At 42.2% G+C, this 23,629-nt stretch overlaps 1 protein-coding gene across 2 annotated transcripts in view; it reads left to right on the top strand.

The window, feature by feature from the left end:
* LOC139562210 (cGMP-dependent protein kinase 1-like) overlaps positions 1-23,629 on the top strand; it is a 189,722-nt gene that overhangs the window by 21,431 nt on the left and 144,662 nt on the right. Inside the window, exons 1-2 of one of the 2 annotated variants that reach the window (XM_071379676.1) lie at positions 3,814-4,484; positions 19,876-20,042. In XM_071379676.1, the coding sequence (XP_071235777.1) occupies positions 4,180-4,484; positions 19,876-20,042 (472 nt within the window). In that variant the 5' untranslated portion in view covers positions 3,814-4,179. Of the gene's footprint in view, positions 1-3,813; positions 4,485-19,875; positions 20,043-23,629 lie in introns of those variants that run through there. The other variant, XM_071379678.1, reaches the window with a different exon arrangement.

Raw genomic sequence — 23,629 nt, 5'->3', positions numbered from 1 at the left:
AGCGGCCATCCAGAAGATGTAAATAATTCCTAGTGCCAGGAGTTGATGTGATCAGTGCCCTACTCCCTACAAATATAAAAGCATTGGTTTAAGCATGGGTTAGACTGAGTGTTCATCCACTATACTTCTTATTCCAGTCTTTTTTTTTCCGTAAAGGGAAGTATTGGGATGCAGGGCATGTTTTCCTGGTCATATTACTTGGCCAGGAAAAAGTCCTGTACCTAGAATGCCTCATACAGTTGTAGGATCTTAATTTGAGCCAGTTTGCTACAGCAGGAAAATAATCCTGCAGCCACAGGAAATGTGAATTATTATGTGGATTATAATTATTGGACATTTTTGTAGGGGTTAATACATTTAATACAAGTTAATACAGTTAATACAAGGGAAAATCAAGTCTGGAATTTCAAAGTGGAAATTACAAACTTCAGAAGCCTTTTCAAACTTCAAATACATTACAAGTTTTACATTTCCTGGAAAGTTTCAGAAAATACATCCTGCAACAGGGTGATCAAATTAAGATCCTGAATATGTAGGTCTGTAGGTTTGTGTAATATGGTCTTCAGTAAAGTATTTTGTTTACACTAATACTTTATTTCCTCACAAATGACATCTGAAGCTAAAAGGGAAACGAGGATAATTTGGCACTTAAACTGTACCTTTGCATAAGTGATAAGCCTTCTTGTTTTACCATATCATATATTATGTCAGAGTTGTTTAAACTTTGTTTTCCCTGAAGCACCCACTAAAAGGTTCAGGCTCTTGATCTTCAAGCCAACTCTCATCGCTACACTATTACAGCCAATATGATATATCACTGTCACCGTATCATAGACAGTCTTACAGTGTGATAATAGAGCTGTAATAGAATTGTCATAGCACATAATAACATGGTAAAAACAGCTGTTGAATGGTTGGGCAGCACAAACTCTTCTAGCTAGACCTTTCGAAAACATGGAGAAGGATCCTTCAGTCACAGTTTGTGGAGTGTGATCACAGTTTGTGGTCCTCTATAGCTTAGTTTGTAGAGCATGGCGCTTGCAAAGCCAGTATAGTGGGTTTGATTCCCGGGACCACCCGTATGTAAAATGTATGCACGCATGACTGTTAGCCGCTAAAAGCATATATTATTATTATTAAGATCTATATTACAGTTCAGCATGGTTAGGATCCAATAATGGTATTTCTCTAGATCATTGGTTTCTGAGTTTCATTGAACAAAAGTGTGTGTGCACCAGACATTCTATCAGCTGTCAGATATTCTGCCTAACTGCTCAGTCACTGGTATCACATACAACCACAAGAGGGCAGTTTTGATCTTTTTTTCAGGTCATCATACTGTCTGGTGACTGGCCATGGTGGAATGATCAGAGCTACAGCGCTTTCTAACCACAAATAAGATTCTAACCATTAACCCCAACCTTGACCTTAAGCCTGACCCTACCATTAAATTAGGAATAAAAAGCTAATGTAGGCTACTTGTTTGTCATTAGTGACGAAATTACAATGGCGTTTCTGACATGACCATGTAGTGACTACCGTCCTTTGATTTTACAATATCACACATCCCTGCATTTTGATTTAACATAAACACTCAGCTGCATTTGCCTTCATCAGTGATGTAACGTCTTCTGGATGAGACCAGTGAGTATAAGGTCTAATGAAGTTCAGTGGGTTTTAGATGCATTAATGACATAACACAAGCTGACACCACAGCTCAGAGTCAAGACTGCAGATTAGATAAGGAAGGTGCTGGTCATTACCTCAGCAGAGGGATACAGTTACCTCCCACTCAGGTCACCATCATCATCCTCATTATTACCCTCCATCCCTCTGCCTTTATATGGTGTATATGAATCAAGTCCTTCTATTGCTTTTTGACCCCTTGTGCATCAGACATCTGAAAGGACTTAAAACGGTACACTACATGACCAAAAGTATGTGGACACCTGCTGATCGAACAACTCATTCCACAACCACAGGCATTAATATGGAGATGGTCCCCCCTTTGCTGCTATAACAGCCTCCACTCTTCTGGAAAGGCTTTCCACTAGATGTTGGAATATTGCTACTGGGATTTGCTTCCATTCAGCCACAAGAGCATTACTGAGGTTGGGCACTGATGCTGGGCGATTAAGCCTGGCTCGCAGTCGGCCTTCCAATTCATCCCAAAGGTGTTCGATGGGGTTGAGGTCAGGGCTCTGTCGAAGCCAATCAAGTTCTTCCACACCAATCTCGACCAACCATTTCTGTATGCACCTCGCTTTGTGCATGGGGGCATTGTCATGCTGAAACAGGAAAGGGCCTTCCCTAAACTTTTGCAACAAAGTTGGAAGAACAGAATGGTCTAGAACGTATGCTGTAGCGTTAAGATTTCCCTTCACTGTAACTAAGGGGCCTAGCCCGATCCATGAAAAACAGCCCCAGATCATTATTCCTCCTCCACCAAACTTTACTGTTGGCACTATGCATTGGGGCAAGTAGCGTTCTCCTGGCATCCGCCAAACCCAGATTCGTCTGTCGGACTGCCAGATGGTGAAGCATGATTCAGCACTCCAGAGAACGTGTTTCCACTGCTCCAGAGTCCAATGGCAGTGAGCTTTACACCACTCCAGCCGATGCTTGGCATTGCAGGCTTGTGTGGCTGCTTGGCCATGGAAACCCATTTCATGAAGCTCCTGACTAACAGTTATTGTGCTGATGTTGCTTCCAGAGGCACATTGGAACTCGGTAGTGAGTGTTGTAACCGAGGACACATGATTTTTTATGGGCTACGCGCTTAAGCATTCGGCGGTCCCATTCTGTGAGCTTGTGTGGCTGACCACTTCGCGGCTGAGCCGTTGTTGCTCCTAGACATTTCCACTTCACAAAAACAGCATTTACAGTTGACTTTAGCAGCTCTAGCAAGGCAGCAATTTTACGAACTGACTTGTTGGAAAGGTGGCATCCAATGACGGTGCCACGTTGAACGCCAGTGAGCTTTTCAATAAGGCCATTGTACTGCAATTGTTTGTCTATGGAGATTGCATGGCTCTCTGCTTTATTTTACATACCTGTCAGCAATGGGTGTGGTTGAAATAGCCGAATCCAGTCATTTGAAGGGGTGTCCACATACTTATTTATATATAGCATATTAGCAATATTGTAATAACGCTACATCTTTTGGAGTGGCTGCCGATCCGAGTGCTCTGGAACCCTCTTTCCGACAGCTAAAGGTTCAAAGCTTCTGCACATGTGCAGAATTTTCTACTTTAAGCACACTCTCTTCTACTCATTCTTGTTAATGTTTTGTACACTCAGTGTATGTGCTTTGATTGAAACAAGTTATTCTACAGTTTGTTAACACTATTTGCTCTAAAATTAGCACACTGTACATAATTCTAAACATCACGGCACTTTGAAACAACACTGTACATAACTCAGGAAGATCTACATTCATATTCCCATGAAAATTATTGAGATCAAATGGTTGGCATGGAGACGTTTCACAGGTACAACTTGAAGAATTATCATTCATGATTGATGATGGGAAATGTGATGGGAGGGTGACCTTAAAAAAAAGTTTTTGCCTGCACTACAGATGGCTATAGCAGTCCAACAATAAAGGACTTTTTATTAATATTTTGGGCGATTCTGAATTTTCAGGGGGGGCTGCAGCACCCTCAGCACCCCTACTTCCCCCGCTATGTATGTATTTCAATGACAACTTACCTTAGCCAAAGACTGGTCCAGTTCCGCTGTAAATGTTGTTCTCACAGGATTCACTCACGTGCGCACAGGCTGCATTGTACCTCGGATTCCTGTAGGCGCCCTTCTCGCCTTGCGCTCTCTCCAGGTCGCAGTTTGACGCACTCGGGGAGGACCAGCCTGCCTGACCACTGACACTCTCATCTGGAGATATAAAGACAAACTTTACATTTCCAGACTGCGGTGCTCTCGGTGGTTCACCTTCAGTGTCGCCTCATCTACTGTATTTGCCTATTTAAATATTCAAACTCTGTCATCAACGGAGAGCAAGCAGTTTGGGAATCAAGGACTGGAGGGAGGATATATGTTTAAAGCTGTTGATGCGGGATACAGCTTTCAGTCAGGGTAGAAGAGGAGAAGGAATACGCTACAGTATCAACTGGATAGCTTTGGATAAAGTTTTCTGAAGTTCCCTTGGCGTCTGGGATTAACATGGGTACCTTGCGTGACCTCCAATACGCGCTTCAGGAGAAGATTGAGGAGCTGCGGCAGCGGGACGCGCTCATTGATGAGCTAGAACTGGAGCTTGACCAGAAAGATGAACTGATACAAAAACTACAGAACGAACTGGATAAATACCGGTCCGTTATCAAACCGGCCACCCAACAGGTCGTCAAACAGACCGAGCTGCACGAGCACCAACGAACTAAGAGACAGGCGATATCTGCCGAACCCACCGCATTCGACATCCACGATCTTAGCCATGTCACGCTGCCTTTCTACCCCAAAAGTCCACAGTAGGTGTACAGTTACAACAGGGGTGCCTGTTTCTGCATTATTGTATCATGTTTTGACGTTATGTGATACAGCCCGTGGCTGGTTTTATCCATTGTGCATTATTTTAAGTGTGCGTATGGCGCATCAGGTGTGAGACCTGTCATATTATTGCCATTTCGAATCAAGGGTTTCCCACATTGAATTATTTTTATTTTTGCACTTTGCCATTGCGTATCAAATTATATACCTTATTTGACTGTAATGGCTCAGTGAGTAAATTATTTAAAGCCGAAAGAAGAATGTCAATTAATTAATTAATTAATGTATCCACCCATCCATTTATATTAAAGATGCACTATGCAGAAATGTGTCTGCTATTTTCTGGTTGCTAAAATTCTAATAGTTCACCTATTTTCAGTTTATGACAAAACAAGCAAGTAAGGTGTAGAGAACCAAGGTACCATCTAAACCGCTGTGAAATATTTTTTCCATATTTCCATACATTTCAGCTGTTTGAAGCTGGTGTACAAAACCGACAGTAAAAGAGCAAAAACAAAACAAAACTTAAAAACGGGAAGAATATAAATATTGCACATAGAACAGATCTAATGCTTCTTAGACTTGCTTTCAATGAGAATGACAGGTATTCAAGTCAAATTTCTATGTGAATTTGTGGGTCCCCAAAAAGTTACGTATTGCATCTTTAATTCATTTTCGCTCTCTCTCTCGCTCTCTCACACACACACAAACACACCAGCCTGGCAAAGTCAGTCAGTAGGATATATGCAAATGTATGTGGGTGAGTACATAAACAGGAGAAAGACAGAGGGCAGAAAATACCAGCTTTATTGCAGCTTTTTTACTGTTGAATAATAAACTCATTTAGCGTTCTGTAGATGAATCATGTCTGACACCCAACAGATGCACTGTAAAGGGATTACCATGAATTCGACAGTCATTTACAGGCAGCTCGGTGGCAAATTCTGTGTAATGACACACAGTACAATACCGTAAAATTGTCTGTATTATACTGTAAAAAAGCAAATGCTACAATAATCAGAATGAATTAATGGATGAATGAATGAAATTCATTGAGGGGAGGGGTTTGTATTTCACAATATTTTTTATGTACTTACAAGGGATTGGTGCAAGCAGGTTGGCTACTAGGTAAAGTATTTACACAATACATCATATTAATGAATATTTGGTGTTTTATGTCACTTGCACTTCTAGAGGCGTTAGCAAACGCTTCCAAACAGGCAGCAACTACAGGGCAAAACAGACCAAAAGGATATGGGAAAATGCTCAACCATTTAAGGTTCAACACTAGCTGTCACTCCAATCTGTCCACTATATATTTTAAATTGATGGGGCACTATAAACACATATAGTGCCTTCAGAAGGTATCCACAACTCTTGACTTTTTCCACATTTTGTGGAACATTTTGTGTCACTCACTGGTTTACACACAATTTCCCATAATGTCAAAGTGGATTTGTGTTTTTAGACATGTTTACTAATTCTAATGAATTAAAAAAATTAAGCTGAAATATCTTCAGTCAATAAGTAGTCAACCCCTTTGCTATAGCAAGCCTAAATAAGTTCAGGAGTAAAAATGTGCTTAACAAGTCACATAATACGTTGCATGGACTCACTCTTTGTGCAGTAAATCAAATCAAATCAAATGTATTTTTAAAGCCCTTCTTACATCAGCTGATATCTCAAAGTGCTGTACAGAAACCCAGCCTAAAACCCCAAACAGCAAGTAATGCAGGTGTAGAAGCACGGTGGCTAGGAAAAACTCCCTAGAAAGGCCAAAACCTAGGAAGAAACCTAGAGAGGAACCAGGCTATGAGGGGTGGCCAGTCCTCTTCTGGCTGTAATAGTGTTTAACATGATTTTTGACTATCTCATCTCTGTACCCCACACATACAATGATCTGTAAGGTCCCTCAGTCAAGCAGTGAATTTCAAACAGATTCAACCACAAAGACAAGGGACATTTTCCAATGCCTCGCAAAGAAGGGCACCTATTGGTAGATGGGTACAAATAAAAAAAGCAGACATTGAATATCCCTTTGAGTATGGTGACGTTATTAATTACACTTTGGATGATGTATCACTACACTCAGTCACTACAAAGATACATGCATCTTTCCTAACTCAGTTGCCGGAGAGGAAGGAAACCGCTCAGGGATTTCACCATGAGGCCAATTGTGACTTTAAAACAGTTACAGAGTTTAATGGATGTGACAGGAGAAAACTGAGGATGGATCAACAACATTATAGTTACTCCACAATACTAACCTAAATGAGTGAGCGAAAATAAGGATGCCTGTACAGAATAAAAATATTCCAAAACATGCATCCTGTTTACAATAAGGCACTAACGTAAAACAGCAAACAATGTGGCAAAGAAATTAACTTAATGTCCTCAATACAAAGCATTATGTTTGGGGAAAATCCAACACAACATGTCACTGAGTACCACACTCCATATTTTCTGTTATGGGTATGCTTGTCATCGGCAAGGACTAGGGAGTTTTTTTGTTGTTGTTGATAAAAATAAATGGAATAGATGTAAGCACATGCAAAATCCTAGAGTAAAACCTGCTTACCAACAGATACTGGGAGACAAATTCACCTTTCAGCAGGACAATAACCAAAAACACAAGGCCAAATATGCACTGGAGTTGCTTACCAAGATGATTTTGAATGTTCCTGAGTGGCCTAGTTACAGTTTTGACTTAAATCGGCTTGAAAATCTATGGCAAGACTTGAAAATGGCTGTCTAGCAATGATCAACAACCAACTTGACAGAGCTTGAATCATTTTTTTATGAATAATGTGCAAATATTGTACAATCTAAGTTAGCAAAGCTAACTTACTCAGAAAGACTCATAGCTGTAATTGCTGCCAAAAGTGATTCTAACGTGTATTGACTCAAGGTGATACTTATACAAATGAGATTTTTTAGTATTTCATTTTCAATACATTTGCAAACATTTCTAAAAACATGTTTTCACTTTGTCATTATGGGGTATGTGTGTAGATGCCCCAAAATATATTAATGAGCCAGAAACAACAATACCATGCACCAGCTAGTTGTCAAAAGGTTGTTGGCGCTCCGAGAACACAGCACGGTACTGTATTCTGTGGGGTGGAATTACAGTACCATTCGGAAACAAATAAATACATTTTCCCACAATGCACCGTAATTTACAGTATGCTGCAGTAAAAGGTTTCAAAATCAAATCAAATAATTGTATTGGTCACATACACGTGTTTAGCAGATGTTATTGGGGTGTAGTGAAATGCTTGGGTTTCTAGCTCCAACAGTGCAGTTATATCTAGCAAGTAATATCTAACAATTTCACAACAATACACACAATAAACTCAAATCGAAAGTATAGGAATGGAATTAAGAATATTTAAATATTTGAATGACCAATGTCAGAGCGGCATAGACTAAGATAGAGTAGAATAGAATAGAATACAGTATTTACATAAGAGATGACTAATGCAAGATATGTAAACATTACTAAAGTGACTAATGTTCCATTATTAAAGTGGCCAGTGATTTAAAGTCTATGTATATAGGGCAGCAGCCTCTAATGCGCTAGTGATGGCTATTTAACAGTCTGATGGCTGTGAGATAGATGCTGTTTTTCAGTCTCTCGGTCCCAGGTTTGATGCACCTGTACTGACCTCACCTTCTGGATGATAGTGGGGTGAACAGGCAGTTGTTGTCCTTTATGGTCTTTTTGGCCTTCCTGTGACATTGGGTGTTGTAGGTGTCCTGGAGGGCAGGATGTTTGCCTCCGGTGATGCATTGGGCAGACCGTACCACCCTCTGAAGAGCCCTGTGGTTGCGGGTGATGCAGTTGCCGTACCATGCTGTGATACAGCCCGAGAAAATGCTCTCAATTGTGCATCTGTAAAAGTTTATGAGGGTTTTAGGTGCCAAGCCAATTTCTTCAGCCTCCTGAGGTTGAAGAGGCACTGTTGCCCCTTCTTCACCACACTGTCTGTGTGGGTGGACCATTTCATGTTGTCAGTGATGTGTGCGCAGAGGAACTTGAAAGCTTTCCACCTTCTTACATTTACATTTTACATTTAAGTCATTTAGCAGACGCTCTTATCCAGAGCGACTTACAAATTGGTGCATTCACCTTATGATATCCAGTGGAACAACCACTTTACAATAGTGCATCTAACTCTTTTAAGGGGGGGGGGGGTAGAAGGATTACTTTATCCTATCCTAGGTATTCCTTAAAGAGGTGGGGTTTCAGGTGTCTCCGGAAGGTGGTGATTGACTCCGCTGACCTGGCGTCGTGAGGGAGTTTGTTCCACCATTGGGGTGCCAGAGCAGCGAACAGTTTTGACTGGGCTGAGCGGGAACTGTACTTCCTCAGAGGTAGGGAGGCGAGCAGGCCAGAGGTGGATGAACGCAGTGCCCTTGTTTGGGTGTAGGGCCTGATCAGAGCCTGAAGGTACGGAGGTGCCGTTCCCCTCACAGCTCCGTAGGCAAGCACCATGGTCTTGTAGCGGATGCGAGCTTCAACTGGAAGCCAGTGGAGAGAGCGGAGGAGCGGGGTGACGTGAGAGAACTTGGGAAAGTTGAACACCAGACGGGCTGCGGCGTTCTGGATGAGTTGTAGGGGTTTAATGGCACAGGCAGGGAGCCCAGCCAACAGCGAGTTGCAGTAATCCAGACGGGAGATGACAAATGCCTGGATTAGGACCTGCGCCGCTTCCTGCGTGAGGCAGGGTCGTACTCTGCGAATGTTGTAGAGCATGAACCTACAGGAACGGGTCACCGCCTTGATGTTAGTTGAGAACGACAGGGTGTTGTCCAGGATCACGCCAAGGTTCTTAGCACTCTGGGAGGAGGACACAATGGAGTTGTCAACCGTGATGGCGAGATCATGGAACGGGCAGTCCTTCCCCGGGAGGAAGAGCAGCTCCGTCTTGCCGAGGTTCAGCTTGAGGTGGTGATCCGTCATCCACACTGATATGTCTGCCAGACATGCAGAGATGCGATTCACCACCTGGTTATCAGAGGGGGGAAAGGAGAAGATTAATTGTGTGTCGTCTGCATAGCAATGATAGGAGAGACCATGTGAGGATATGACAGAGCCAAGTGACTTGGTGTATAGCGAGAATAGGAGAGGGCCTAGAACAGAGCCCTGGGGGACACCAGTGGTGAGAGCACGTGGTGCGGAGACAGATTCTCGCCACGCCACCTGGTAGGAGCGACCTGTCAGGTAGGACGCAATCCAAGCGTGGGCCGCGCCGGAGATGCCCAGCTCGGAGAGGGTGGAGAGGAGGATCTGATGGTTCACAGTATCAAAGGCAGCCGATAGGTCTAGAAGGATGAGAGCAGAGGAGAGAGAGTTAGCTTTAGCAGTGCGGAGCGCCTCCGTGACACAGAGAAGAGCAGTCTCAGTTGAATGACTAGTCTTGAAACCTGACTGATTTGGATCAAGAAGGTCATTCTGAGAGAGATAGCAGGAGAGCTGGCCAAGGACGGCACGTTCAAGAGTTTTGGAGAGAAAAGAAAGAAGGGATACTGGTCTGTAGTTGTTGACATCGGAGGGATCGAGTGTAGGTTTTTTCAGAAGGGGTGCAACTCTCGCTCTCTTGAAGACGGAAGGGACGTAGCCAGAGGTCAAGGATGAGTTGATGAGCAAGGTGAGGTAAGGGAGAAGGTCTCCGGAAATGGTCTGGAGAAGAGAGGAGGGGATAGGGTCAAGCGGGCAGGTTGTTGGGCGGCCGGCCGTCACAAGACGCGAGATTTCATCTGGAGAGAGAGGGGAGAAAGAGGTCAAAGCACAGGGTAGGGCAGTGTGAGCAGAACCAGCGGTGTCGTTTGACTTAGCAAACGAGGATCGGATGTCGTCGACCTTCTTTTCAAAATGGTTGACGAAGTCATCAGCAGAGAGGGAGGAGGGGGGAGGAGGGGGAGGAGGATTCAGGAGGGAGGAGAAGGTGGCAAAGAGCTTCCTAGGGTTAGAGGCAGATGCTTGGAATTTAGAGTGGTAGAAATTGGCTTTAGCAGCAGAGACAGAAGAGGAGAATGTAGAGAGGAGGGAGTGAAAGGATGCCAGGTCCGCAGGGAGGCGAGTTTTCCTCCATTTCCGCTCGGCTGCCCGGAGCCCTGTTCTGTGAGCTCGCAATGAGTCGTCGAGCCACGGAGCAGGAGGGGAGGACCGAGCCGGCCTGGAGGATAGGGGACATAGAGAGTCAAAGGATGCAGAAAGGGAGGAGAGGAGGGTTGAGGAGGCAGAATCAGGAGATAGGTTGGAGAAGGTTTGAGCAGAGGGAAGAGATGATAGGATGGAAGAGGAGAGAGTAGCGGGGGAGAGAGAGCGAAGGTTGGGACGGCGCGATACCATCCGAGTAGGGGCAGTGTGGGAAGTGTTGGATGAGAGCGAGAGGGAAAAGGATACAAGGTAGTGGTCGGAGACTTGGAGGGGAGTTGCAATGAGATTAGTGGAAGAACAGCATCTAGTAAAGATGAGGTCAAGCGTATTGCCTGCCTTGTGAGTAGGGGGGGAAGGTGAGAGGGTGAGGTCAAAAGAGGAGAGGAGTGGAAAGAAGGAGGCAGAGAGGAATGAGTCAAAGGTAGACGTGGGGAGGTTAAAGTCACCCAGAACTGTGAGAGGTGAGCCATCCTCAGGAAAGGAACTTATCAGGGCGTCAAGCTCATTGATGAACTCTCCAAGGGAACCTGGAGGGCGATAAATGATAAGGATGTTAAGCTTGAAAGGGCTGGTAACTGTGACAGCATGGAATTCAAAGGAGGCGATAGACAGATGGGTCAGGGGAGAAAGAGAGAATGTCCACTTGGGAGAGATGAGGATCCCAGTGCCACCACCCCGCTGACCAGAAGCTCTCGGGGGAAGCTCTTCTTCACTGCGGTCCCGTCGATGTGGATAGGGGGGTGCTCCCTCTGCTGTTTCCTGAAGTCCACAATCTGCTCCTTTGTTTTGTTGAAGTTGAGTGAGAGGTTATTTTCCTAGCATCACACTCCCAGTGCCCTCACCTCCTCCCTATAGGCTATCTCGTCATTGTTGGTAATCAGGCCTACTACTGTTGTGTCGTCTGCAAACTTGATGATTAAGTTGGAGGCGTGCGTGGCCGTGCGTGGCCAGTCATGGGTGAACAGGGAGTACAGAAGGGGGCTGAGCACACACCCTTGTGGGGCCCCAGTGTTGAGGATCAGAGAAGTGGAGGTGTTGTTTCCTACCTTCACTACCTGGGGGCGGACCCAGTTCCACAGGGCAGGGTTCAGACCCAGGGCCCCAAGCTTAATGATGAGCTCGGAGGGTACTATGGTGTTGAATGCTGAGTTTTTTTTACTGTTGTTAGTACCTAAAATTACTGTATAAATGACAATTTCCCATTACGGTGTGGGTTGAAATCTAGGATCAGTCAGTATGTGTAATATAATGTATACTGAACAAAAATATAAACTCAACATGTAGTGTTGGTCCCATGTTTCATGAGCTGAAATAAAAGATTCCAGAAATTTTCCATACACTCAAAAGGCTATTTCTCTCAAATGTTGTACACAAATTTGTTTACATCCCTGTTAGTGAGCATTTCTCCTTTGACAAGAAAGTCCATCCACCTGACAGGTGTGGCATATCAAGAATCTGATTAAACAACATGATCATTACACAGGTGCACCTTGTGCGGGGAACAATAAAATGCCACTCTAAAATGGGCGGTTTTGTTACACTACACAATGCTATATATGTCTCAAGTTTTGAGGGAGTGTGCATTTGGCATACTGACTGCAGGAATGTCCACCAGAGCTGCTGCCAGAGAATTTAATCTTAATTTCTCTAGCATAAGCTGCCCCAAACATAGTTTTCAAGAATTTGGCAGTACGTCCAATCAGCCTCACAACCGCAGACCACGTACGTTGTGAACAGAGTGGCCCATGGTGGCGGTGAGGTTATGGTATGGGCAGGCATAAGCTAGCGACAATGAACACAATTGCATTTTATCATTGCCAATTTGAATGCACATAGATACTGTGACGAGATCCTGAGGCCCGTTCATCCGCTGCAATCACGTCATGTTTCAGCATGATAATTCAAGGCCCCAATGTCGCAGGGCTCTGTACACAAATGTTCCAGTTCTTCTATGGCCTGCATACCAACCAGACATGTCACTCATTGAGCATGTTTGGGATGCCATGGATCGACGTGTACAACAGGGTGTTCCAGTTCCCGCCAATATCCAGCAACTTCACACAGCTATTGAAGGGGAGTGGGACAACATTCTACAGTCCACAATCAACAGCCTGATCAACTCAATGTGAAGGAGATGTGTCGCACTACATGAGGGAAATGGTGGTCCCACCAGATTCTGACTGATTTTCTGATCTATGCCTCTACCTTTTTAAAATATCTGTGACCAGATGCATATCTGTATTCCCAGTCATGTGAAATCCATACATTAGGGCCTAAGGAATTTATTTCAATTGACTGATTTCCTTATATAAACTGTAACTCAGTAAAATCTCTGTCTCTCTACACACACACACACACACACACACACACACACACACACACACACACACACACACACACACACACACACACACACACACACACACACACACACACACACACACACACACACACACACACACACACACTCCTCTTGTTGTCTCTGCACACATGCACATACATACAGTACACAATCAACACTCACCTCTCTCTCTCCAACAAACTTGTGTGTGGTCTCATGCATTTAGAGACACATTCCGCACCTCGTGTTGCATTGTTTGTCTAACATGCCACTCAAAATCAATACATACCTCAAGGTGGATGAGAAACATTTGATGCTTGTCTCTGGAAATCAAACCCTGAACAAAAAGGGTTATTGATGCTATAATTATTTACTGTCTTCAAAATTGAGTTGAGGATTAATCCATTTTTAAAAAGCCTGGAAATCACTTACCTTGAGAATATGATTGTGGTGGTGATGATATGTTTTCTCAGATCTTCTGTCATTCTGATAGGCTTATTAGATGTGTGGTACCTGTAGCTATAAAAGGTGTTTTAGTCTACATGAAACATCAAAGACGCATAGAAATCAGCTGAATAATAAGCCTTGCTGAGTGGCCAGCTGTGTCCATTGAAGCCAGATAAAAATGGTTCTGTCCTGGTGGCCTGCTGCACATGTAATATGCTTTTTGGGTTTCATCGAGGAAGAGTCAACATGAAGGGAGGTTATTATTTGAAGAGGAAAAAGTTATTTTTCTTAGTTGTATCTGTCAGCATTGTGCACCATATCACCCAAAGCCCCTTTTTAATCCTCTGGCCTCATTCCTTTGTTTTTCTTGAGTGAGGCAAATTAAATTGGTTGTGTTGGTCAGCTGGGTATCTGTCCTGGTGCCAGATGAGGACACGAGACGGAGGCCAAAAATGGCCCTTATTTTCCTTCCCCTTATCTGTGTTGGTGTCAGCAAGTAGGGATCAAATTAAGTTTTGGAAAGTCTGTATGTCACATCCTCTGTCTCTATATGATATCTCTGAAACGTATGACTGACAATTACTTAATGTGAAAAGTTTTGTACCGTCAGTGTTTGACAGGTTATACTTCACGTTCATGCACCTTATGACAACTTCATAACAGTTTTGGCGCATTTTTTAAGTAAAAGCATATTGTCATCATAGTCATTGTTTTGAACAAGCAGACATTTATGGTTGTCAATGCAGAGGCCTTTGACAACCATTGAGTAATGAGTTTCAATAGAGCTGCTCCTCTATCAATTAGAACAGAGCACTGTGATGTTTACTCAATGGCTTGGAAATCAATGTCTCTCCTCTGTTTGACCAACTTTCAATATTCATTTATTTGTCTGTTTTGGTTTAGATAGCTGAAAAAAAAGATAAACAGCAGACTGCTCTTGTCAGTAATACTTTGTTTATTCAGCGTATGTGTCGGCCTATTGGCCTTCGTCAGAGGGTTTAGAAAACCTGTTTTTGAAAAGATGTGGCCTTTAAAATGCTGAGGTATATTAATGGCCTTGTTCTTTCTCTCCCAGTTTTACTCTCTTTATATTTAAAACTAGTTCTCTGGAATATGTCTGTTGGTCTCTCTCTCTCTCTCTCTATCTCTCTATCTCTATTTTCACTCGCTCAGCCTCTCTCTCCCTTATTCTTCTAAAAGAGCATATTTTCTCCTTTTAAGGAAGACAGACCGTGTTCAGTCCTCAAACCTGACTGAGTGTGTGTATCTTCTTTTCCAACGGAGAGAAAGAGAAGAGGAAGGAGAGGAGGAGGAGAGGAGGTTGGGTGTGTAATGGGGTGGCTGGCTAGAGTATAGAGGACATGAAACAGAGAGATGTTACTGGACTGCAGGCTCCTTCACTCTGGGGTCCGTAGTGTAGTAGGGAGGCCAGGAACCCTCACTCCTTTCCTGGGTGTAAATCTGTCAAAGTCAGGGTTAGGGTTAAGGAGAGAAGCTTCTGGAGGTATGCTAAAATGTTACCCCTCCCTACTGTGCTTCTCTTTACTCTCTCATGGTTAGGATTAAAGGATAGATTGAAATATAGTGTTGTTTTTAAAGTATGCTCCTTTTATACCTTCATAACATCAAAAAAGGATAGGCATAAAATGTATGCATACATGACTGTAAGTAAGTCACTTTGGATAATAGTGTCTGCTAAATTACATATATTTTTGTATTATATTTTGTCAGTCTGGCTGTGTGTGGTCGCTCCTAAAGAGGAAAGGGGAATACCTAGTCAGTTGTACAACTGAATGCCTTCAACTGAAATGTGTTGTCAGCATTTAACCCAACCCATCTGACATCCACATATTCGGCGCCCGGGGAACAGTGGGTTAACTGTCTTGCTCAGGGGCAGAACGACAGATTTTTACCTTGTCAGCTCGGGGATTCGATCCAGCAACCTTTTAGTTACTGGCCCAACGCTCGAACCACTAGGCTAGGAACAGAGGGGTGTTTGGTGGTGTGTTGCCACAGAATTCTGGGCGGGACTTTAGAAGCTCGGGCAACACTTCAAACCGTCTCCCTTTTGTGAGTTCTATTCTCAGCATCCTTTGAGAGGTAGAAAGGGCTTCCTGTCCCTATTTTATCCAAGCTTCTCTTTGAAGACAGCAGTTCTCGTTGGATTAACCCTGTTACATGTGATTAGCCTCTTTTACAGAATTGGATGATAGAGAGCCGCATGACACTACACTGTCTGCTTCCCTGTGAAAGGAGTTCAGTACAAAACAGACACAGAACATCTCAGTATACAGCACATTACACCCAATCTTGTCTAATCTAAGTCAATGCTCTGTTCAAAAGTAGTGCACTAGGGAATAGAGTTTTATTTGAGATTTTGTCAAGGGGCTGCAAAGCATCAACGGAATCAGGTGCAAAATTGTGGTGTTTAGGTGCAGAATGTGAGCTGGGACCATGGATATTAATAAGATGTTAACTAACACTGACATATAAACAGAGACTCTTAAAATAATAAACAATAATATAAATAGGATTATCCAAAATGCACCTTAACAGGTATTTAATCTGATGGGTTCTGATTTATAAACTTCAAATATTGTTAATCATCAGGTATTCTATGGAAAGGAGAAGGGCCACAGTCTGGTTGTTACACCAGAAGTTAATGGTTGTCTGTAGGAGGAATGCATATGGTGGAGTCAATTAAGGTTGGATATGAGCCAGGGGATTGGAATGTTATTGAGTAAGGGTAAGGCAATCACATGGTTGCGATCACTGATAAGGGTGGAGAGTTGTGGATTAGAGAGGAATGGTGGCCTACGTCAGGTCAGGTCACATTAAGGGAGAAGGAGCAGTTTATTACCCACATCACTTAACTTCCTGCCTAACAATAAAGAATTCATGTTTACAGGGAAGGAGGAGACTTCATCTAAATTGGGGTATATATACACTTGTGCTGGTGGGAACACCGTCTTGGTCTGTTCAGCTGTCTGACCCATTGGGTGAATAAACTTGGTTTGAGCTTTTAATAGTTGTCCATCAGTTTTTACCCTGTCATTTAGAACCTAACACATCAATTAAATGTCACTCTATAATCGGATCACTCACAATAATTTAAACATGAATGTTCAATACCATAGTACATTTCAACATATGAGGACATAATATCACATAAAAAGCATTTAACGACTAACGATTATGAAAATAGCCCTCAACATTCAAATTACTGAGCGTGCGTGCCGGTCACATTCGCATAGTTATCCATCAGGTGCGCGTGCTCAGTAATGAGAACGTGCAGTTCACTCACACAATCCGCGGTGGTGAGTAGGGGCTGGCGATACAATACTTTAAACTCTATTAAACAATGTTTACATTTCTTCTCATGTGTGATATTTTGTGAAATAACTGTTGGACATGTTTAAGCGACAGGAATATGTTTGAAAATGCTAGCAAAATGAACAAACAGCAATGATTTGCAAATTGTGGTTGGCGCTAGATGAGCGAAATACGTTGGAGTGGAATGTCGAAAGTGTCATTACACTCCTCTTTGGGTGCTATACCTCAAGCTCACCTATGGGTTTCTGCATTGCCACATAAACATTTGACACAACTACACTTTTCTTTAATGGCCCCCCGGTTCCTGCACTGCTCCCCCTCCCTGCATCTTCGCCCTCCTTCCTTTTCCCATTTTCTCCCCCTCGTTTACTTTCTTCTCAATGGTCAACCTCTACGTACATTTCACTTTCTCTCCATCTGTCACTCTTTCTGAACCGCATTCTGAGAAAATACTCAATCAACAAACTGTTCTCTGCAAACCCATGTCTGAAAGGATTGTACAGATTTTGGGCATTTGTTCAGTTTGGCTCTGCCTAAATTGACATCCCTCCCTGTCCCCATCTCTTTTGATATGACTATGTTATTCTCTCTGGCTTTCTTTGAATTTTGCTTCTAAAGCAGCTGGGAAAATGAGGCAGTTTGGAATAGAAAACTTTGCATTAGCCTTGTACTCTGTGTTTTTTGGTTCATGCATACACCAGGGGTGTAGGCCTATTCACTAACAAACAAACAGAACGGAAGCAAACAGAACATAACAGGGACGGAATTTATCCAATATAAAAATTTGTTTTCTGTGCAAAACATTTTCTGTATTTTACTTCTTCGGGATCGGTGTCCCTTCCACAGGACGGTTAATGTACGCTAATGCGATTAGCATAGGGTTGTAAGTAGCAAGAACATTTCCCAGGACATAGACATATCTAATATTGTCAGAAAGCTTAAATTCTTGTTATTCTAACTGCACTGTCCAATTTACAGTAGCTATTACAGTGAAAGAATACCATGCTATTGTTTGAGGAGAGCGCACAATTTTGAACGAAAAGTTATTAATAAACAAAGTAGGCACACTTGGACAGTCTTGAAACCAAATTTTGAACAGAAATGCAATGGTTAATTGGATCAGTCTAAAACCTTGCACATACACTGCTGCCATCTAGTGGCAAAAATCTAAATTGCACCTGGACTGGAATAATACATTATGGCCTTTCTCTTGCATTTCAAAGATGGCACAAAAAAATACAAAATAAAGTTTTGTATTTTTAAATGATCTTTTACCAGATCTATTGTGTTATATTCTCCTACGTTCCTTTCACATTTCCACAAACTTCAAAGTGTTTCCTTTAAATGGTACCAAGAATATACATATCCTTGCTTCAGGGCCTTCAGGCAGTTAGATTTGGGTATGTCATTTTAGGCTAAAATTTAAAAAAAGGGGTGGATCCTTAAGAGGTTTTAACTGTTTCAGTTGCAAAACGCTTTGCTATGGTGTGTGACTAATGAATACACCCCTGACCTTTATTACTGCGCTTTGGCTCATACTATCCCTTTGCAAGAGGTTGCACAGCATATTCGTAGCATAAAACAACTCTGTTCACATCTCCTAAACGAGCTATGTGGATTACCATTGTAGAAAAGTCGAAGCAAATTAGTCTTTACAAAGTGTACTTTTAATCAGATCAATCCATTTCTGTAGGGCATTGATTTCCTGTGTTTCTTGTTCCAGCTGTTGAAGCAAATCAAATACGAGTCACCTTGAAACCACAGAATTGAGAACATGTTTTTTTAATGGGTTATTTCCTGAAAATTCATTTGAAAAAGGATTTAAAATTCAGCAGGCTCAAAATACACCACAGTAGACATTGAACTGCTGAATCTAAATTAAGTAAACTTTTTGTAGGGTATTATGCAATCGTTCAGTGTTTCCACCTTGCTTTTTTAGGCACATTAATTGACGCTACGGATCCCTTTACCGGGATCATTTTCCTAAACAACCACTGAATTGCAGAGCGCCAAATTAAAAAAATAATACTAAAAATATTTATAATCATGGAATCACAAGTGAAATATACCAAAACACAGCTTAGCTTGTTGTTAATCCACCTATCGTGTCAGATTTGGAAAATATGCTTTACAGCGAAAGCAATCCAAGCGTTTGTGAGTGTATCAATCAATGCTAGAACAGTTAGCCTTAAATTAGCATGGTCACGAAAGTCAGAAAAGCAATCAAATTAATCGCTTACCTTTGATAATCTTCGGATGTTTGTACTCACGAGACTCCCAGTTACACAATAAATGTTATTTTTGTTCGATAAATATTAGTTTTATAACAAAAAAACGCCATTTGGGTTGCGCGTTATGTTCAGAAAACTACAGCCTCGTTCTGTTCCTGAAAGGCAGACGAAAGTTCCCAAAAGTATTCGTAATGTTTGTAGAAACATGTCAAACGTTTTTTATAATCAATCCTCAGGTTGTTTTTAACATACATAATCGATAATATTTCAACCGGACGGTAACCTATTCAATAAAAGAGAGAAAGAAAATGTCGAGCTACCCCTCTCACGCGCAGGAACTAATCAAAGGACACCTGACTCGTTTTGAAAAATCTCGTTCATTTTTCAAAATATGAAGCCTCAAACGATGTCTAAAGCCTGGTCACAGCCTGAGGAAGCCATTGGAAAAGGAATCTGGTTGAAACGCCTTTAAATGGAAGAGGGGCAGGCAACGGAACAGGGATTTAAATAAAAATATGCACTTCCGGGTTGATTTTCCTCAGGTTTTCGCCTGCAGAATCAGTTTTGTTATACTCACAGACAATATTTTGACAGTTTTGGAGTGTTTTCTATCCTAATCTGTAAATTATATGCATATTCTACGATCTGGGCCTGAGAAATAGTCCGTTTACCTTGGGAACGTTATTTTAAAAACGCCCCTAGCGTCAAGAAGTTAAGGTGTAAAAAAGAGGCAAAGAAATGGCTAGGGGGTATCCACTCCACCTAAACAATGCTAAGGAAAACACAAATTCCTTACAATTACATATTACCATATTAATCCCATTTTCCCTACCTCCTTCTCCTCTAACCCCCAGGTCTAAGGACCTGATCAAGGAAGCCATATTGGACAATGACTTCATGAAGAACCTGGAGCTGTCTCAGATCCAGGAGATTGTGGATTGCATGTACCCTGTGGAGTATGGCAAAGACAGCTGTATCATCAAGGAAGGTGACGTGGGCTCACTGGTCTACGTCATGGAAGGTAAATACCGTAGCTTTACTCTCTCCCTGCGTCACACACTGTGATGTGTATGTCTGGTATTGGGGTTGTTTGAAGCTCTTAAATGTTCTTGTTGTTGTTTGAAACAGGAAATGATAAGTATTATTGGGAATTACCCTTACAGTTAGGAGATCAGGGCTTGACCCCTCTGTCCAGACTGGATCTCAAGGGATTTTGGAATGTGCCATTTAGTTTAATGCTTTACCACAATGACATTGTATTAAAAAGGTTCTACACAAATAAAACCTTCACAGAGCACTTTTTCCTTTCGATAATCACCACAGGCTTGACTTCTAGGATTCTGGAATGGGGCCATTTAGACAACTTTTAGTGTCTAAAAAGTTATGGAAAGATAAGTGAATTTAAGTGATCTTGACAATGAAAAAGTCACTGCCCTGCACTAGAAACCTCCACGACCCTTAGCAATAGTCATTTGAAACATTATTAAAAGTAATCTGTTTGCAATAGTGTTATCTGTGCTTGTCTATGGGGGATACTACTCAGAGATAAATGTGTGTGTAATAGTTAGAGTGGCATTTAAAGTTAATTAGAGCGATTATTGATTGACGCCAGTGGAGGAGCAGTCCACTGATTTAAATGATGTCATCTGCAGCAGCTTTTATGGATTCTAGGTGCCTTATTGGATAAACATTTGGTAAGATTTTTTATTTATTTTTGTCATGCAGTAAACATTGTGTTGTTAATTTAAATGAACCCAAACAGGCCTTTGCTCTCTAGATCTGGTCATGAGAGGAATCCCCATCACGGCCAATGCTGACTGAATATATTTGACAGTATAAAATGAATACAGTCCCAACATCTCTGAAATAGCAGCACATAGTGTACATGAATTGAGTATATCGGGGGGAAAAAAGTCTGGTACACATTTCTATTGTGGTCCTCTAGCTCGGATAATCCTCTCCACCTGTAAAGACGAGTGGCATGTGTTGAAGGAAGCACACAATGTTGACTGAGCTGTCTCATTGTCACTGACGTTGACGGCTCTTCAACAGGAAGGCTGCTAAAATGAACTACTTTTAGATCACATATTACTTTGAGTTTAGGAGAGACAGCTGGTTTCTTCGCCTGTAGACTTAAAATATGAACACCTCAAGAGGTAGATATCAGCACTGCGGCATTTAAAGTTGATTTTGTTTATGAGAAGGTTAGCCTTCGTCAGATTGATTGACAGCATCAGCGAGATTGTGGGTGTGCAGAGGTTTTCAGATTGTATTGTTTATATACAGGATGCGTGTGTGTGATGTAGGTGGAATCTACTCAGGGGTAATTTGCCTCAAGGTGAGCTGTGTATAGATAGGGCATTGGGCCACCACGGGCCAGAATAGCTTCAATGCACCTTGGCATAGATTCTACAAGTGTCTGGAACTCTATTCAAGAGATGCGACACCATTCTTCCATGGGAAATTTCATAATTTGGTGTTTTACACACACACTCGCGCACACACACACACACCCTTTAACCCCCCTATATGCTTATATGAGACCCCTCTTTCAAAGTCTCTGTGATCCCTTCTTCTAGCCATGGTAGCCAAAATAATGGGCAAGTGGGCATTTGTATACATGACCCCAAGCATGATGTGATGTTACTTGCTTAATTAACTCAGGAACCACACCTGTGTGGAAGGACCTGCTTTCAATATACTTTGTATCCCTCATTTTCTCAAGTGTTTCCTTTATTTTGGCAGTTACCTGTACGTCATTGATCAATACAACCTATACTTTCCCATTAGTTTGACTTAGACACCAAACTAGTTTTGAAAGCAAGACACACACACACACACACACACACACACACACACACACACACACACACACACACACACACACACACACACACACACACACACACACACACACACACACACACACACACACACACACACACACACACACACACACTAGTGTGTATGTGTTTATGTGTCTGTATTTTTCACTGTGTGTGTGGCATTCGATATCACCATCTGCATCAATAGAGTTGGATCTCCTGTTGAGTGCGAGTGTCTCCCTCACCACATGATAATACATCTCCCCACAGGATGGACACATTCAGACAAATGATGTGGAGCATGCTTCAGAGGGTTTGTTTGGAGACTTGGTTTTTCTCAGTGACAATCACATAGTAAAAGGTGCTTTCTCAATAAAAGGTTTATGAATTGGCTTGAGAGGCTTGATACTTTTAAATGTAAACGTTTTAAATATAACCTTTATTTGAATGAAAGGCGATTAAAACGGTGTTGGATAAAGCCTTTATTTACCCTGCTCCCTCCTTTCATTCAACCACTTCTCAGCTCTTTCTTGACATCTTCATTTTGAATGACTTATCTGAGCTCTTTTGTGTGTAGGAGACCTCTCCTAACCTTCTGTCCTTACTTCCGCTGTAGGTTTCTACCTGAACACAATCTGCTTCAGTGGTAAATGTTAGTAGTTTCACCCTGAGGTTAAGAGCCTTGATTTAAGTGGGAAAAGGTCCAGTCTGTGACCTTTAAGCAGGACTGTCGACAGGCCTGCTGGCCGTGGCCTTGCCAAGCCTTTGACAGCCAGCATCCTCTGGCCTTTATTTCTGCTGTCAGTAGCTATGTTTCCATTAACTTGTCCAATGATTTTTTTGTCGACATTTAGAAACTTTGCATAGAAAATAGATTTGACAATTGCCTGCTATGGTGCGTTCCATTTAACTATCTTGCTTCGATAAAAACAGCTGGACGTAGTGATGCAAAAGCCAGCACGGATAAATTGCAATAATTTACAAATATTGGGTAAACGTGCATCCAGCCATCCAGAAAAGCAAGGCGAAGTAATTCATCCATTCTTTAAAGTCAGGACAAGGATCCTGCAAAGAAAGATAATTTCTATAGTTGAAAGTATATTTAGCAGGCAGTAGGCATTTAGAATTAAATGTGGAGTGGAGCTTCATAGCTACGTCTTGACATCACGTGCTCTGCATACCTTCACATCATAATTTATTCGAAAAACACAGTTTCTCTCATCGTTTGTCATAATAAATGTAGACAAAATCCACCCGTGTCAAACGGATAAAAATGTTGTTGATCTTTCGAAAACGTCTCCTATATCTGCAGTTTACAATGCTTTTGTCGAATAAACCTGGGTCAATGGAAACCTGCCTACTGGTGTAACTCAATTGTATCAGTGTTTGTGACGAACCGTTAGCCCCAGGGTAGCTACTCTCCTGCAGGGGATAGCTCATCAGCATAAAATCAAATCAAATCAAAGTTTATTTGTCACGTGCGCCGAATACAACAGGTGTAGACCTTACAGTGAAATGCTTACTTACAGGCTCTAACCAATAGTGCAAAAAAGGTATTAGGTGAACAATAGGTAGGTAAAGAAATAAAACAACAGTAAAAAGACAGGCTATATACAGTAGCGAGGCTATAAAAGTAGTGAGGCTACATACAGACACCGGTTAGTCAGGCTGATTGAGGTAGTATGTACATGTAGATATGGCTAAAGTGACTATGCATATATGATGAACAGAGAGTAGCAGTAGCGTAAAAGAGGGGTTGGCGGGTGGTGGGACACAATGCAGA

The sequence above is a fragment of the Salvelinus alpinus genome, chromosome 32 (genome assembly GCF_045679555.1).
Source record: "Salvelinus alpinus chromosome 32, SLU_Salpinus.1, whole genome shotgun sequence".
Taxonomy (NCBI): domain Eukaryota; kingdom Metazoa; phylum Chordata; class Actinopteri; order Salmoniformes; family Salmonidae; genus Salvelinus; species Salvelinus alpinus.
The sequence above is the reverse complement of the archived record's forward strand: the minus strand, read 5'-3'. Positions and strand labels throughout refer to the sequence as shown.